The sequence below is a fragment of the Papaver somniferum genome, chromosome 9, assembly GCF_003573695.1.
Source record: "Papaver somniferum cultivar HN1 chromosome 9, ASM357369v1, whole genome shotgun sequence".
In the NCBI taxonomy this organism is placed as follows: domain Eukaryota; kingdom Viridiplantae; phylum Streptophyta; class Magnoliopsida; order Ranunculales; family Papaveraceae; genus Papaver; species Papaver somniferum.
In genome coordinates this window covers 94,769,137-94,784,494 of record NC_039366.1, presented here as the reverse complement: position 1 = coordinate 94,784,494, position 15,358 = coordinate 94,769,137, and the positions used below count along the sequence as shown (strand labels likewise).

The 15,358-nt window shown below is 37.9% G+C and overlaps 1 protein-coding gene across 2 annotated transcripts; it reads right to left on the bottom strand.

The window, feature by feature from the left end:
• Positions 1-200: 200 nt before the first annotated feature.
• LOC113310085 (mediator of RNA polymerase II transcription subunit 13-like) lies at positions 201-14,639 on the bottom strand. 2 transcript variants are annotated; one of them, XM_026558639.1, is made up of 25 exons: positions 14,491-14,639; positions 14,347-14,389; positions 12,930-13,047; positions 12,127-12,194; positions 11,873-12,012; positions 11,704-11,790; positions 11,414-11,501; positions 11,243-11,326; positions 10,542-10,619; positions 10,366-10,448; positions 10,045-10,123; positions 9,599-9,862; positions 9,462-9,521; positions 8,729-8,960; positions 7,938-8,177; positions 6,229-7,590; positions 5,543-5,810; positions 5,324-5,465; positions 4,878-4,965; positions 4,717-4,795; positions 3,644-3,936; positions 2,834-3,212; positions 2,105-2,749; positions 1,622-1,996; positions 201-1,121 (listed from the first exon to the last, which is right to left on the bottom strand). In XM_026558639.1, the coding sequence occupies exons 3-25, from the start codon at positions 12,951-12,953 to the stop codon at positions 502-504; spliced, it is 5,778 nt and encodes a 1,925-aa protein (XP_026414424.1). In that variant the 5' UTR covers positions 12,954-13,047; positions 14,347-14,389; positions 14,491-14,639; the 3' UTR covers positions 201-501. The 2 variants fall into 2 exon arrangements, with proteins under 2 accessions (XP_026414424.1, XP_026414423.1); XM_026558638.1 differs by having other exon boundaries at positions 2,105-3,212; positions 14,491-14,638.
• Positions 14,640-15,358: the final 719 nt, after the last annotated feature.

The window sequence follows — 15,358 nt, the reverse complement described above, 5'->3', positions numbered from 1 at the left end:
TTGTAACTCTGGTTTTACCTTCCAAACAAGAGATCAAGCAAAATTTTAAGCTTAAATATGGAAAACCTACTTGAGGGTCTGTGATTTCCTCATTTTATAATAGTTATACTTCAGATGAATTGACGGACCGGTTTTCATTTACCTTTAGAACATATCGGGAATCATTGTGCGTTACTCCTGCTCTCTGAAACACAACAAAATTGTAAAATAGAAAACTATGTATTCACCCTCAAAGGTGGAAATGGGCATTCTATGAATTGGTAATACTATTCTGCAACTTTACAGGACTACACTATGCATTCTACTGAAAATAATGAGGACGAAGATAGATGGACTACAAATAATAGATTACAGACATTCTACTAGTACAAGTAGGCACTTCAAGTGATCACTCTCCAGCTTCAATTCAGTAGAGAACCACAAGAGCCAACTACAAGGAACATGAACATCCAAGATACCCTGTACAGTTAGGTCCAAAATTACACATACCACCTGCCGAGCCTAAACCTGTGCCGAATCTGACCGTAGGAGTTGCTTATCGGCAAAATGAAGAAGCCTCCTTAGTCTTAGAACCATATCACAGTGGAACGGAAGTGCGGAGCGACGATCCAGGTAAGCTGGGCTCACTGTCATCCATGAAAGAGCATGAAGCTCGGCTGCTAAGGACTCAAGAATCAAATGTGTCTCTATTTCATGGTCCCTAGAATCTGAACTCAGATTTCTGCTATGCTTAGTAGTTCCTCCTTTAGCCATCTTTTCTTGGATCATGTTGGTACCACCATAGTAATCTATAAGACTGACAGATAAAATGGATGGCCACTCTTCTTTCATGGTACTCTGCAAATCTGACCTGATAGAAGGAACTGCTTTAGAGACTACAAAACCGGTTGACAGAGCAATCGCAGAACCTTTGCTGTGTAAAAGATGGGCAAGGGGTGGGGATTCAGAGGTTAGGCATGTCGGAAGCTGTAGAGGTGTAGAAGGCAGAAAACGCATACTGGGGGAGGGAATTAGAACATAGGATGACGACGCAGACCCAAGAGATTTTACAGGGTTGACACCCTCCAAGTAGCTATTAGGCAAATCTGCTCCACTACCACCACCTTGTGCTCCAGTTCCTCCTGCACAGTTGAAAATTTTAATTTGTGAGTAAACGAGCTTAAAATACCCTGCACATCTTTTATTGGCGTGTACACTAGACATAATTCAGTTGCAATTTCACAAGGAAAATAATTGTTTTTTTATTCTTTCATATGTAGAAAAATAGAACTTTGCTAGGGCCATATCTTTCCTTGAAATGGTTCAAGATGAGGTGTCCTCCCCCCTAAGTTGAAACTTATTTCGAACTCCACAGAGTAGGTCTACGGTGAGTACAAGAGTTTGGTCATTATCCAAGATATGAAAAACCAATCATAACCAGGGCACTCATACTTTTATACAAGAACGAAAAATTCTAGAAAGAAAACTTTAATATTCGTCCAGGAGATACTTTTATGCTTAAGAAACCATTGATTATTGTATATACTAACTACGGGAGAAAATATGACACACGTAAGCACAGGCTAACCCTTAAAATTTTTGATTAATATGAACCACGTGCAGCAATTGAACCAAAAAATACCTGTGAAAGATGCATCGGCCTGGAGGATCAGATGAAGGGAATGATCAATTGAAACTCCTACCAAGCTAATACTCTGTACTGACTGAAAGATCCCCCTTGAGCTGTCAATTACAGCTTGTCCTCCCATAAGTTGCTTTCTTGTATTGGTTTGCCCTAAACCACCTTTTATGAAGCTGGAAGATTTTGTTTGGGGACTGTACATGGAAGAGCTCGGTGAAGAAGGTAATGTTCTCTCTTGAATCATACTAATCTCTTGTTGATGCAACGAACTCCCGTTACTACTTGCAGACACACCATCAGGCAAAGCATGGCGTAGTTGCAGAGGCCACTTCTTAACTTCATTCCCACCAACTGTGTATATGGCTTTTTGCCACTCTACATGTAATAACAACACATACCAATCAGAAATCAGAAGAGACAAATAACAAACTGCCAAATTAGAAGAAAGGATGAATAGCAGTAAATTTGAAAAGATTGCTGTACCTTGACGTTCAAGCTCATAAAAGCATCCAATGCGTGTAATCACAATATCTCTAGGCTTGATGGCTCCAATATCAGAGGAAGGACAAGATAGTATCTGGCAACCTTGCTGCAAGACTTGAACAAAAATGCATTGGAGACCTTTGGTGTCTTGACGACTACTGATACCACCAAATGGAAATATATGACTGTCAAGCAATTCTCCTCTAGAATCTGTCCAAACACAAACAAGCCAACGCCAATCCTCTGTCCACCCATAACAACAATGAAGACTTGGAGTCTTTGGATGGCTAGGTCCAAAACCATCAGCCTCGGACCCAAGCAGTAAAGGACTAACTCCTGCAGAGTCAGCACACCCTGATGAAGTTGAAGTCTGCATAAAGACGCCACTATTCTCGTCAGCAGATGACCGCAAAGACTCTGTTACTCCATTACCAAGAACTGTCGGTGAAATCCCCAGCTCGATAGATCCAGGCTCTGCCAGTATAAAGAGTGGTTCGAATGCATATTTCAGACAAGCATCGGGAATAGAATTGTCTCCAGACCTGATCGGATCACAGCTTAATACTCCTATCCTTGATGTTTGCCAAGAATTATCCCACGATCTCGAGCTAGCATCAAGCTCGCCCTCTCTTGTTAGGGAGGATCCTGAAATTCGAGGAGTAACACAGTCTTTCCACATTCCCTGAATAGGAGGAGAACTAATTTGCATCAGTGCAGATTGAGATCTACCTGCGGTGCTAGACAATGATTGAGCGCCACTACCCGGTGAACGTGCTACACGTCGAGCTTTATTGTAAACGGTGAAAGCAATCTCTTTCAGAAGGACGAGTTCATTTAGCGCTGGGCTGCTGATCCTAAGGATGGATTCAACGGTTACAATTTGCAGGACCAGTTTAGGGATGCTGAACCCTGAAAGTGCTAAAACATTTGATATTGAGGTTTCATCTGCAGCTGGTGAGCAACTTAGAGCTTTGCCAACTTGGCTTCGAAAAAGGGATCTCCTCTCCTTCTCTAAAGAAAGGCTGATTGATCCAAGAGCAGTGGAAGACTCCACCAGAGTTTGCAAAACAGCAACAGGCTCAGGAAAGGGGCAAACCACATATATAACCTGTTCCACAGAGCTTGATTTCAGGTCAAACTTGAATTTTCGTAGGTAAAAGAGCATATTAATTGAAATAATATTAGTATAGGTTGGTTACTCATCCTCCTGGGCCTGACTCCAAATACGGAGTATCCGGTGGTTTCTCAATAATTATCTTAGATCCTCACTTTGTAGCCCAGTTTTTCTGATTTCACATGGACGGAACCATTCTGTTCTAAGTTTTCTATCGAGGAAAATGGAGACTAGGTGATTTAAGCTATTTCAATGAAGGCCTAAACCAGCTAGTTCTAACAATGCCAGAAAAATAAAAAAGGAAAACGAAACATCAACAATTACAGCTAAGAATTAAAACTTAACAGTTAACACCTTCCTTTAGAATTATCCTGATAAATACAAAATCAACTTATGTAAATAGGGAAAAGGAACATCACACTTACAGTGGTAGGACAAGTATTGCCTTCTTTCTGATGTATTGTAGAATTCAAACCGATTCTAAGAGTCTTTATAACATCCGAAAGAGATTTAAGGAAGCTCTTTACATCCCAACCACTGGATAAAGCTAAGAGATAATCACTTATTGAGCCCATAAAAGATGTGCCACCACTTTCTATCTTCATAGATTGAGGGCAATCAATTAGAACGAACCCTGATGATGATAACTTCCCGGAGCCTGAATCCATCTGGCCTATATTTTGAGGCGAATGAGTGCCCAGTTTGCAAGATTCATACACTGAAAAGAGAGACTAGTAAGAGTTCGGATGCACAAGTGTTTCAGTTGGACCCTCACATCAGAAGCAAAGTAGGTGAAACGATGCAAAATTACGCCGAAATTGAGATATAAAAAATAACACTAATAAAACAAAAAGTATAAACATATAAAAGAAAACAGGAGAGAAATTCAACTATCACAAAGACTTCAATGGGACAAGATTTTCATTTTATTTTAGTTTTGTGCCCAAAGTCCAACTTAAGTTATACCGAACAACCACGGTTTCAGTTATCAGATATATCCTAGAAATCTAATGGCTCGGAACCGGCCCGAGTTAAGAGTGTGAATAAACACAAATAACCTGAACCGTCAGTATCTCCCTTCAAGGCAATAGATTAGTACTACTTTGATGACAGAAACACAAATAAACCCATGTGATGCTCCTACTTTGATGACAGGAACTAAAAATCTTGGTTTTGTTTCGGATGTATTTATACAATTATGATGAAATTCGGATATTTTGGAGTGGATCAACTAGACCAGACGGGAATTTAATTGCACAGTTCACAAATTAGAGAATTCAACTGTCAATAGCTTTACACATCCAACTACGTGGGTTTGGCACGCAACAGACTAGGGTTTGTCATTGACTCTAATAGCTTTCGGCCAAAACATCCAGCAAATGAGGTTTTATAGTGAAATCAAGATGTACAGTTACTACAGTACCGATATATCTAATTTCTCATATGATACTGTTCCCAAACATTAGAAATAGAGAAGCCAATCCAATAACATACTCACCAGTTCCCAACTGCAAAAAGAAATCAGCAGCAGCAGATGTAAGGAAACCAATGTCCGGACAGATAACAGAGTAGGTCATCTGCAAAACAACAAAGACTTTGCATCATAACCAAATTGTAAATAATTTAAGATCATCAACATTAAATTGTTGAGAAACTTACAGGCTTAGGTAGAGCATACGGTTCAAGAGGAGCCTTTTCCCATAGCTGTAGGGAGCTTGTGGATGTCTTCAGCCAATCATCCTGATACCTATTATAACAAATTTTATATTCGTGCTTATCCAATCTCGATATATATTTTTATTAAAACCATGAGTAAGATACGTGTCACAAATTATGTAGACCATTAGAATACTAAACATGGTGCAGATCATTTTTTGTACAATCTTCTGATACAAACATTATTATCTTTGTCACTTGTCATCAATTTTCAAAACCTTTTTTTGCATTTTTTGTGCTTCCTTACAACCAGCACGTGTTCCAGCAGATCATTTTGGTCACAAAAATCACAAAAAGGAAACCAAACCAGTACCAGGATTTCCTATTACCAGTATTGCCATGCATTGGATCTACTTGAAAACAAATGAGCTCAGAATAGTTATACATACCCAACAAGTATAGCAGGCAATGGAAGCACAAAAAGAGTTGGCCGGAGACGAGACTGCTGCTCTGATTCCAAATTGCTTGTTTCTTGGTTCAACCTCCTTTGGCTTCCCTCATCCATTCTGGTCCCATCCATGCTACTAGGCACTGGAAACAATCACCAAAGATATGTTGATACAACTATATTTCACAAATGCATCCAATTTCACAAAAGGAAAGATTACCTTTCAGGGAAGAAGTAGAACCACCAGATGACTGACTTGGACTGATAGGCTCTCCACCAGCCAGAGTTATAGAGTTTATCGAGTCTCTTGCTTCACCTACAACTGAATCTACAATGTATCCATCACCTACAGCAGCCGTATCAACTGACTGAGTACGACCTTTGCACCAATCCATTACAGTTAATGGACCATCCAAGTTCCCAAAAGCAGATTTTAGAGCTACTTTTATGTCTGATTGCAGCAAACTAATTACAGAGGATGGATGTACCTGTTGCAAGAAACTTTTCTGCATTAGCAAGTTTTGGAGCCAATAACGGAAAAAGTACTCCTTATCAGGAGTTAGAATTTGTTTTATCCTGTCTAAAGAGTTTGACCATAGTCAACTCGTTCATGAATAAACAACTAAGTTGATGTTTTGGCAGCCAAATCTCTAACCAATACATAATCTGAGCTTTTTGCAGCTTTAGCGCTTGCTACCTATTGCAAAGAACCTTTTGAAAAGGTCACACGAGGCAAAAGATTAACTTCAGGTCTAGCTCAGATAAGAATGCAACTAATGCAAGTAACAGAGCAGATTAAGCACCGCGGATCTATATGGAAAGCTCAGAGCCTTTTCCCTAAGAATTAGATTAGTATTTAAAAATGCACAAAATAGAAGTGGCAACAGATCAGTATCAGCTGCTTACACTGGCTGAAATCGGATCAAGTAGCTCAACACCAGCAATGTCCAGAGAATGGCCTGTGGCCAAAAGCCCACCACAACCTGCATGTACCATGGATGGGCCACAAGAGAATCCACGTCTACATTGTTCTTGTAATGCTAGCCAGCCATAAGCACCATCACCGCAGTCAGAATCTAGGGACACATCGACCAATGAAGTAGCTTGTTGGACAAGCAAAGGAATGCTGTCCAGAAGTTCTTGAAGAGGTTGCGTTAGCCCATACATAACCGTGCCTTCCTCATTAAAGGTATTATGGCCAAAAGATGGAGTATTTTCAATACTAGGAGAACGTGTAGGTTTTGCGCCTTTAGGAACTCCAACCGAGCGCCAAACCCCAACTGGTGCACTAACAGGCCCATCAAGCATCCCTGTGTCTAAGTTGCCTACTATTCTGACAGGTACAGAGTCTTTCTTTTTTACTTCGTATATGCTTGACATCTTGTCAGACGGAAAATTTTGGTTACCTCGAAGCTGATCTGAGACGGTTGTCCCTCCAGTTGACCTGCTATTCAGTCCAGCGAATCCAGAATTACAAGAAGACAATAGCATATGCCTTGTCCTGCACATAGATGCCTGGAACAGGAAACATTCAACTTCGGTAGCTAACATGGTCTTCAAACGAAAAAGCGAATGTGCAACTTCAACTGTAACATCAGCTTTTTTCATCTCGAGAGATTTGACTGGAGTTGTAGAATTGGAACCAGAAAAAGGTGCAACTCCCTCACAAGAAGCAATGCTATTGTTACAAGAAATTAATTTTTTATCACGTTCTCGTTTCCAACTTGTGATTTGAGTGTAGTATTTTTTAGGGTTAAGTATATTGTTCCTAACTGAACCAGCTTTTGCATTTAAACTGCCGGGTTTCTCGTCTGGCGCATTTAACCGAGGAGGAGGCATTACACCATATATGTAACAATTAGTGCTTGAGTATGAACTTTCCATGTTTTTAGATCCAGGGATGTATGGACTACTGAAGATCGATGAAGACATCTCACTGGAAACTGTTTCAACTGCTCTATATTCTGAAGCAAATGTCAACATGGCTTCAGCTTTTGATAGATGCTCAAATTCACCACTAATGGGTGGCGCTAAATAGTTGCTTGTTGGATCTGATAACCGAGAATCCTTTGTAGAATCTTGAGTTTGGACAGCAAAGTCTTCTGTAGCTGATGGTGGAGGTGGATTAAGACCATCAAAAGAAGAAAACCCAGAAACAGGTAAAAGCATCTGATCTGTATCCATTCCACCTATACAAGGACTACTGATTATCTCAGTACAATCCATCATTGAAAATACAAGGGCTTGGGAATCTGCAATTCCTGGGAGCTACAAAACAACAACAGATACAAAATTGTGGTCAAAAATAATCAAGCCTTAAAATATATATCACGCGTAACAAGCTTTGAAGGTGCCATCCACGAGCGTAAAAAGTAGAAACAAAACAAAGTGATATCACAAGATTATAAGTTTAATAGCGACTTGGCTTCTTAACAACAAAAAAAAATAAATGTGCATCACATAAATAGTTAGATTGATGAAATAGATGGATAGACCTAAGCCCATTTGGCGTGTTGCATAAAAATAAAACGGCAGTACTGGTAATAGTTATAGTGCCCATGCGTCAATTAGAAAAACACAAGAAGTATCATCAGAAGTCACGGCAAGGAGATCACCTCACCAAAAGGCAGTGTATCACTCTCAAACAAGTCGCTGAAATCTCCAAATTCAGAAATAAGTATGTGAATATCCAGTCCCCCACTTTTGTCATTGTCATCCCAATCCCAGAGACATCTAAAAGGCTCATTCGCTTCTAGAGGACTCAAGTCAGATTTATACGCCTCTGTGGTTGCATCTATGACAGTCCCTGGACCACCAAATGATTCTGTAACACCTAGCCGAGGACGCTTTGACACCTAAAATAAACACATGCTCCGGCAGCATTACTGGCTTGATTACTGGCAATCATTATAGATATGGAAAGACAAAATAAATAAAAACAAAAAAGGACTAAATTAAATTGTTAAATGCAGGTCGAAAAACAAAGAAGATCTTGATTTAACAATTCCACACAGCAACTAGCTTAAATCTGTCAACCCATCAAGTGGACAACTATTGTTTACTTTAAGAAGAAAAAAAAACACCCTCAAAAACAAGGAGTGGTTCAGTAGCCTTCAAAATAAAAATAAATTTCATGAGAATGACTTGCTAAGAAGTTGTAAATAAGGCCTATAATAGCCGAAGAAAATAATAACCTAGTAATTTCTTTGCGCAAAAACTAGTCTAAATAATAACCTGATACTTAGAATAGATATAATGGTTACAGAAATTAATGATCTGCAAATAGAGTTCAATTTTTTGCCAGCATACACATAATAATGAATATTGAAAAACGGAAACGAAAGACTCATAATCTACCGCAAGCGCCAATCAGCATATTAACAAGAAAACCACAAAGCCGGTTTACCTGTTTGTAATCATTCTCAAACTGATCAACAGAAGAGAAACCGGACTGCCAACAAGTCAGAGAGTCAGCATCTGCTTCGAGGTCACCAACTGCAGAGGTCATTTTATCATCACTATCACTAGATGTGCTACTAATGCTGCTGATGCTACTAGAATTACTGTCGCTACTACTGTCGTAGTTATGTTGTGATCCATCTACAAATTCGAGCCTACCAGCGCTTTCGATTCCCAAACTAGAATGACAACAATGTTAAGAACTCAGAAAGTAACAGAAACTTTTCATTTCCGTACTAGAAAAAATAAATATTTACCATAAAAAAAAATCATTTAACCGCGTCCCAACCTGCTAGATGCATAATTATCACCGGCACATATATGTGTATGTTAATTGTCTATAAGATATATAGTTACTAGTTTTAAGCGCGTGCATCTCGTGCATCACTATTAGTTGGGACGAATCCTACTATCACCAAGTTCCACCATCTCATCGAAAATATACTATAAAAGGAAAAGGAACATACACTGGTTGACCATTAAAACATGGGTACTATTATCCTAGATTAACGCCAGTAGAAGCACGGAGCAAAGTTGATACACATTATAAACTAACACATCTAAGAATCCGTTAAATTTGTCATTTTAAACACTGTTTCTATAAATGTATGTGCGGTAGACCCAATCACATTCTGATATAATTAAAATTGAGCAGTGAGAATGTACTTTACGAGACTTACCAGTTCATAGCGAAAGACGAACCGAACTGTGATGCGCCACCCCAGTTCTGTAGCCAGAGTCTGCAGTCCATATAACCCATGTTATCCAAGTTACTAAATTAATGCTCTTTTACACTGCAAAAAAAAAGTAGACGTACCTTTTTAGGGAAGATCTAGCAGACACTGTACGCACAACGGGTACCAACACAGCCTCAGAAGGATAAATAAATGTTCCTTCAGGAGCTCGAAAATTATCTCCTGAAGATTGCTTCTCATCGCCCTTTTCAGCTTCGGTTCCATGGCAGCCAAGGGTAACCTCAACATAACAACTTTGCCCCCTCAGCTGGCACCCAGAAGCTTGAGCAGCATGAAGAGGTACACCGAGAACCGAGAACCCATTCAAAGCCTTGTTCTTGCTGGAACTGTTAAACAATGTGAAAAGGAAATGAAGACAATGGGTTAACATATACCAAGCCTCAGCTTTTAAACTCTTCTTTGTGGTAAATAGGAAACACTTTTGATGTCGTATCTCCATATGGCTTCTCCATTTGAACTATCTAAAGCCAGAAATTTTTGTGAAGCCAATCAAAAACCAGCTTTATACCTTAAGTACACTTGCTTCACAAGATCACTAGGACAGCACCCTGTAACTCCACCTCGCATTCCATGAGGAGCAACAATAACTGCCAAAAGTGCAATTGCCAACATGTGATCAGACTTGCAGAGAAATATTGCATACTCATGATCATACAACCAAGAGCATTGCCGTCTTATGATAGCGAAAAAGCTAGAAAGTAAGAACTTCTAGTAAAAACCTGTTATGAGGTAAATTTGTCTCTGCAGAACTTGTCACTCTAAAAGAGACGGGGAACAACATTTCCCAGAAACAAACTGATACTTATAATGAGTGTGAAAGAGTGCCTACCAGGGAATCTTTCTGCGTAGTTACTAGAAGAGCGGCGTTTTACAACCCTCTCCATGTCATGACCAGAAAGCGTCCGGATATGCCTAGATATCCAAATTACATAGAGTTTTCTGTTATTTTATGAGCAGAAGGATTCAACAAATAAAAGATAGAATAAACTTCCTGGAAATACGAACTTTGCAGATATTATGACATGCACAAAGATAGCTTCCTCGGTGGCAGCAAAGATGAATTCCAATGTAGGGTGAACTCTCCTGAAAACATAAATGAGTTTTGAAAAGTTATAAACATAAAACCATGCCTAGTTCACTTAAAGACGAGCTAATTGATAAGGCTTTTCACTACAAGAAGGATCAAATCTTTTAACGCTATGAAGTGCAATGCATGTATTCCTTTGCTGAAATTCTAACAGTAACGTTAACACATTAGTAAAGCACTCACTGTAATAATGCATGTTTGAAAGATAGTTGATATTATGTTGCTGTGTTATATTGACAATGATCATTGGTGTCAAAAGGCGGGAGTATTTTAAGAATTATCTCAATTGTTAGAATGGTTACAGAGTAACAAGCCATGATGTTTCTGTCGTATTTGTAATTTCCTAAACTAAACCTACTTTATTAAGGTGACAGTTCAGAACTTAAAGTGGAACTTTGCAAATGAGTCGTAGAAGCAGCAGACAGAAGATGCACTTTTGCATTTTGATACCAAGAGAATAAAGTTATGCACGGCAGTATTATAATACCTAACCACTGAACACCGATAAAATAAAGAAATAAGCACCAGTCCATTTGAAAATACAAAGCAGTGAACAAATGATGAACCCAAAAATACAAGAGCAATAAATTTCATTATTAGATGTCTATGATCTAAAAACCTGAAAGTCTTTCCACTTTGTGAAAAAGGATGGCATCTTGCAAATACATCTCCATATCTCTGGTAGGACATCCCTCTTAAAGCTCTGCAATTAAAGGAAGAAGCATTTTCACTTTTGACTTTTGTAACAATCCCAAAATTTTACAAAAACAACCAAAATAAAAATCCGAACCTCTCAATACAGTTACGTAGAGCCTGTGATAAAGCTGCTGCAACCTCCTCAGAGTCTCCAGGGGACAACCAAAGACCAGAGCTGACAACTTTACATAAACAACACAATACATGATGTTATGGTTTGACATAATAATTGTGAAGGATGTTATGCAGCAAACTTTCACCAAGCCAATTATAACAACAAGTACATGAGACCAATACCCTATAGAATTTAAGATGTGACATTTAGTAGATCAACATCCCAAAGTTATCCATTCTACTGATGCGAGAAAACATCATGGAAAGTACCTCTTAGTTTAGATACTGCAGTCTGAGCAGCTTCAACAACTGATGAATGACGCCCGGAAAGGAAAAGCCAGAGCTTGATTTTGTCATCTATGATGCAGAAAAGGTATAAGACAAGCAGGTTTCCGGAAGCAGTAATAGTAGATCATAAATTTTACAAAAAAATGATTACCAGGATTATGAATTCCCTGAGATGGATCCCATGGGCCAACAAAAGAGTTTGTCCAAGTGCTAAGAAATCCTTCTTTCTGCAGCTGTACATGGGCTGAAAGTACCAACGATGTAGCAGCATCTTTCTGTTCACCTTTAGCACTGCAAAAATCACGAGAGATGAACATTCAACAAAACAATGAGAATGATAGCCTCAACTTTTTCTTCTTACCAATCAGTTAAATAAGAAACTAAGAAAAGAGATAGTGTATCAACCCTTTTTCGGGGATCAGGTCAGATTCCAAAGGGAGAAACTGGAACCAGGAAATGTGATGTAAGCTTCCCTGCACAAGTAAACAGTAACGTACGAGTTAAGATATAGTACACTATGTCCAGCTTAAGCCATTCCAAAAATTTAACCGAATTTTGGAAGAACTCTTGTTCAGTTCACTACGACCTTGAGGAGGGAAATTTCATTGGAAATACAGCCACGGATCTGTCATGGATGGGCTAAGACTAATATGGATTAAATAAAAACTTGTTACTGGTTAGGTTTATTGACAGTTGAATACCATGAGTACAATTTTGAAACCAGAAAAACATGAATCAACAAAAAAAAGACATGGTTTTAGGAATTAATAAAAAGGTAATTCACGAAGAAAAACAAAGAAAAAAATCTCATTGTAATTACCAGACCGAGAAGGTATATAATGCCCGCGTTTGATATTTTTATCGTTTTTAAATGGTAAAAGGGCCAAATATTAAACACAAAAAAAGTCATTTGTGCGATTGCTTAGCTTAGACATATACATACATATATTAAAGAAGTACTCAAACAAATTAATTAATCAATCAAGACATTATAGCACTGAAAAAAGTTTTAGATTTCCCAATTTGGCTTTAAATAGTTTCCCCACCACATTTATGAATTGCAACTGCTGCACAGACAAAAGTCTAATTTAAAAAAGGTGGCCACATGAATATGATTCATGTCTTTCCTTCAAAAACACTAAAATGAGCAATGACTGATCTAAACATACTATGAAATTGAAGTAGTATAAAAGAGTTGAGGAGAATACAATTTTGAAGACATTCGTCCACATTACTTGATAACACCAGTTCTCTCTTCTTAAAAAGGCTCCTCAAGACATCTAATTTGTCAAATAGAACATATACAAAAGCCCCAAACAACGGCACCTGCAAATGGTTTATAAACATGTTTATGAAATTTGAATAATGTAGATCAAACAGAAAGACTTCGGCCCATATGTGATAATACAAGTAATGACACGCACTGAATTTACAGTTTTAAGAGAATAATAAAAGAAAGCATTTTCATAAATGAGAAAAAAAGAAAACGTTCTCGACCATCTAATGACATAAAAACCTCAAGGGGTTCTTTTGTGATACTTTTATCTACAGCTAAATCCTAGCCTGAGTCAAGTTTTTTCAATGTCTCTGAAGAGGGAAGCCTGATAGAGATAAATTCCATTAGCTTACATAAACTTATAACAAATACACTAGAAAATGTCTAAAGAAGACTAATTTGGAAATTCCTACCGTTGCTGTGTCAGACTACTACCATGTGTCCTAGATTCCTTGTTACCGGCACACCTAAATGATCTTTAACCAAGCTCCCAAAGGAACTGGTATAAGATAGCCGACCCCATAATATTAAAGCTTCTCTACAAAGCTAGTAGTCTTGATCCTCATATGTAGATATTTTTTTTAGTCTACAATCTAAAGATTTTAAACCATAAAAGACATCCACAAGAACCAATACTCCTTCCACGAGATTTTTGTGCTGAATTTGCATTAAATTTTTGCTACATTATGAAGATATAGTAAGTCCGTTAATTCGCCAATCGCTCAAAATATCACTTAAGGTACACGCAAGGTAAACTCATTATATCCTTTCCGTTTATACGCCCAGCATATCAGTCTATAAGCTTCATCTTAAGATATCAATCATCCAATATCCTATGCAAATTGACTACTTCACTATGGAGTCACTTGCAGTCCCATCATCACTATGGACATTCTCAGAGTTTGCTCGCTTGTTTCCATCAGCATACCTCTTAATTATCCTTAATATGAAGGAGGTAAAAGAAAATAATACGTCCACCCATATTCTGTTCTCCAAAATTTTAAGATCACCAGTAAAAATCTTTTTTCTCGACCTAAAACTCCTCAACAACTACAGCCACTTAATGTCCGGTTGCACTATAGATCACCCATCATCAATAACGAAAACCTAAATTTAGCCATCCCAAATGACAATTGAACTTTTTAACTATGTTGATCAGAAAAGGTAACCCCTCAATCCCAGAATCATAAGCTTACTCATTGTTGGGGATTACCTAATAATAACATTAGAAGATCACTAACTAAATTAAAATCATCTTTCAGTAAACCCAAAAATCAGAATCAATTTGATAAACCCTAGAAATCACTTCAAATAACTTTGAAATTAACTTCGGATTACAAGAAACCAACCTTTGATAAAATTTGGAACTTTCCTTCAACCCGAGATCGTATCCTGCAACATGCATGAATTCATAAAATCCTAAGATATTTTTTCAATCAATTTAACGCAAAAAAATAAAATGAAATAAAATCAACTTTGCAGTTAGATCTTACCTTGATTGCCTATGGAAACTAACAACTTGATTTTTTACACTTTCTCCGATCAAGGGCTTTCAAACTTTCTTCTCACAGTCTCACTTTATAAGTTTCTTTTCTACTCCGTTTTTCTTTGGATTTTCTTGTTTATTTTCACTGCATCTTCAAACAGAGAAGAAATGGTGCCGACTGTTCGGCCCTACTGCCTGGTTAAACTTAATTATGGGCTGGGCTATCCGGATAACTGGATCCAATGAATTGGTCTCACTGGCAGCCAATCCGATTTTTTGGGCATCTACTAGGTCATTTTAAAGTAATTTTCCCCTTATTTATGTATTTTGCTCAATGGCCAAAGTGTCTCATTCTTAATTAGTTAAGTTAACGATTAAGTTAAGTTAATTAATTGTTTGTTTCTACAAGTTAAGTTAATTAATTCTTGAAGAAGAAGAGTTTGTGCAAAAAAACAAAATTAAAAAAAAAAATCGAAAACTAGGTTTTGAAATTCTTGTAATCAAAATGAGTGATTTGAAAGCAATTTTGAGGAATGCCGAGCTTTAATCTTTGTAACAATCAAGTGATGAGTGATTTATAAAAATGAAACTTTAAATGGTAGATCGGCAGAGTAGTTATAGGTTCGGCTAGTAAAACAGAAATATAGATAGTGGGCATCGTTTTTAATTGAGTTTTGGACTAGGTCCGTTTAGGAAAACAGAAGTACGGGGAGACGAACATCCTCCTTAATGGTGTGTGGACTTGGTTCGGCTTAGAAAACTCAAGAACAACTAGCCGAATTTTTATTTCGTGTTTTACAGAGTTATGTTCGGCAATGTCGAGACCACCATTTTCCAAGCAGAACCTAAGATAAATCAGAACAACATTTACACTT

Bases quoted from the DNA above. Each gene is read 5' to 3' on its own strand.
- LOC113310085 (XM_026558638.1), bottom strand. From the start codon at position 12,953: ATGTGGACGAATGTCTTCAAAATT. The intron at 10,620-11,242 runs GTTTTTAGATCA...TTATGTTTTCAG, and splicing joins CAAAGTGGAAAGACTTTCAG to GAGAGTTCACCCTACATTGG. The intron at 8,961-9,461 runs GTAAGTCTCGTA...TTGTCATTCTAG, and splicing joins TCGTCTTTCGCTATGAACTG to TTTGGGAATCGAAAGCGCTG.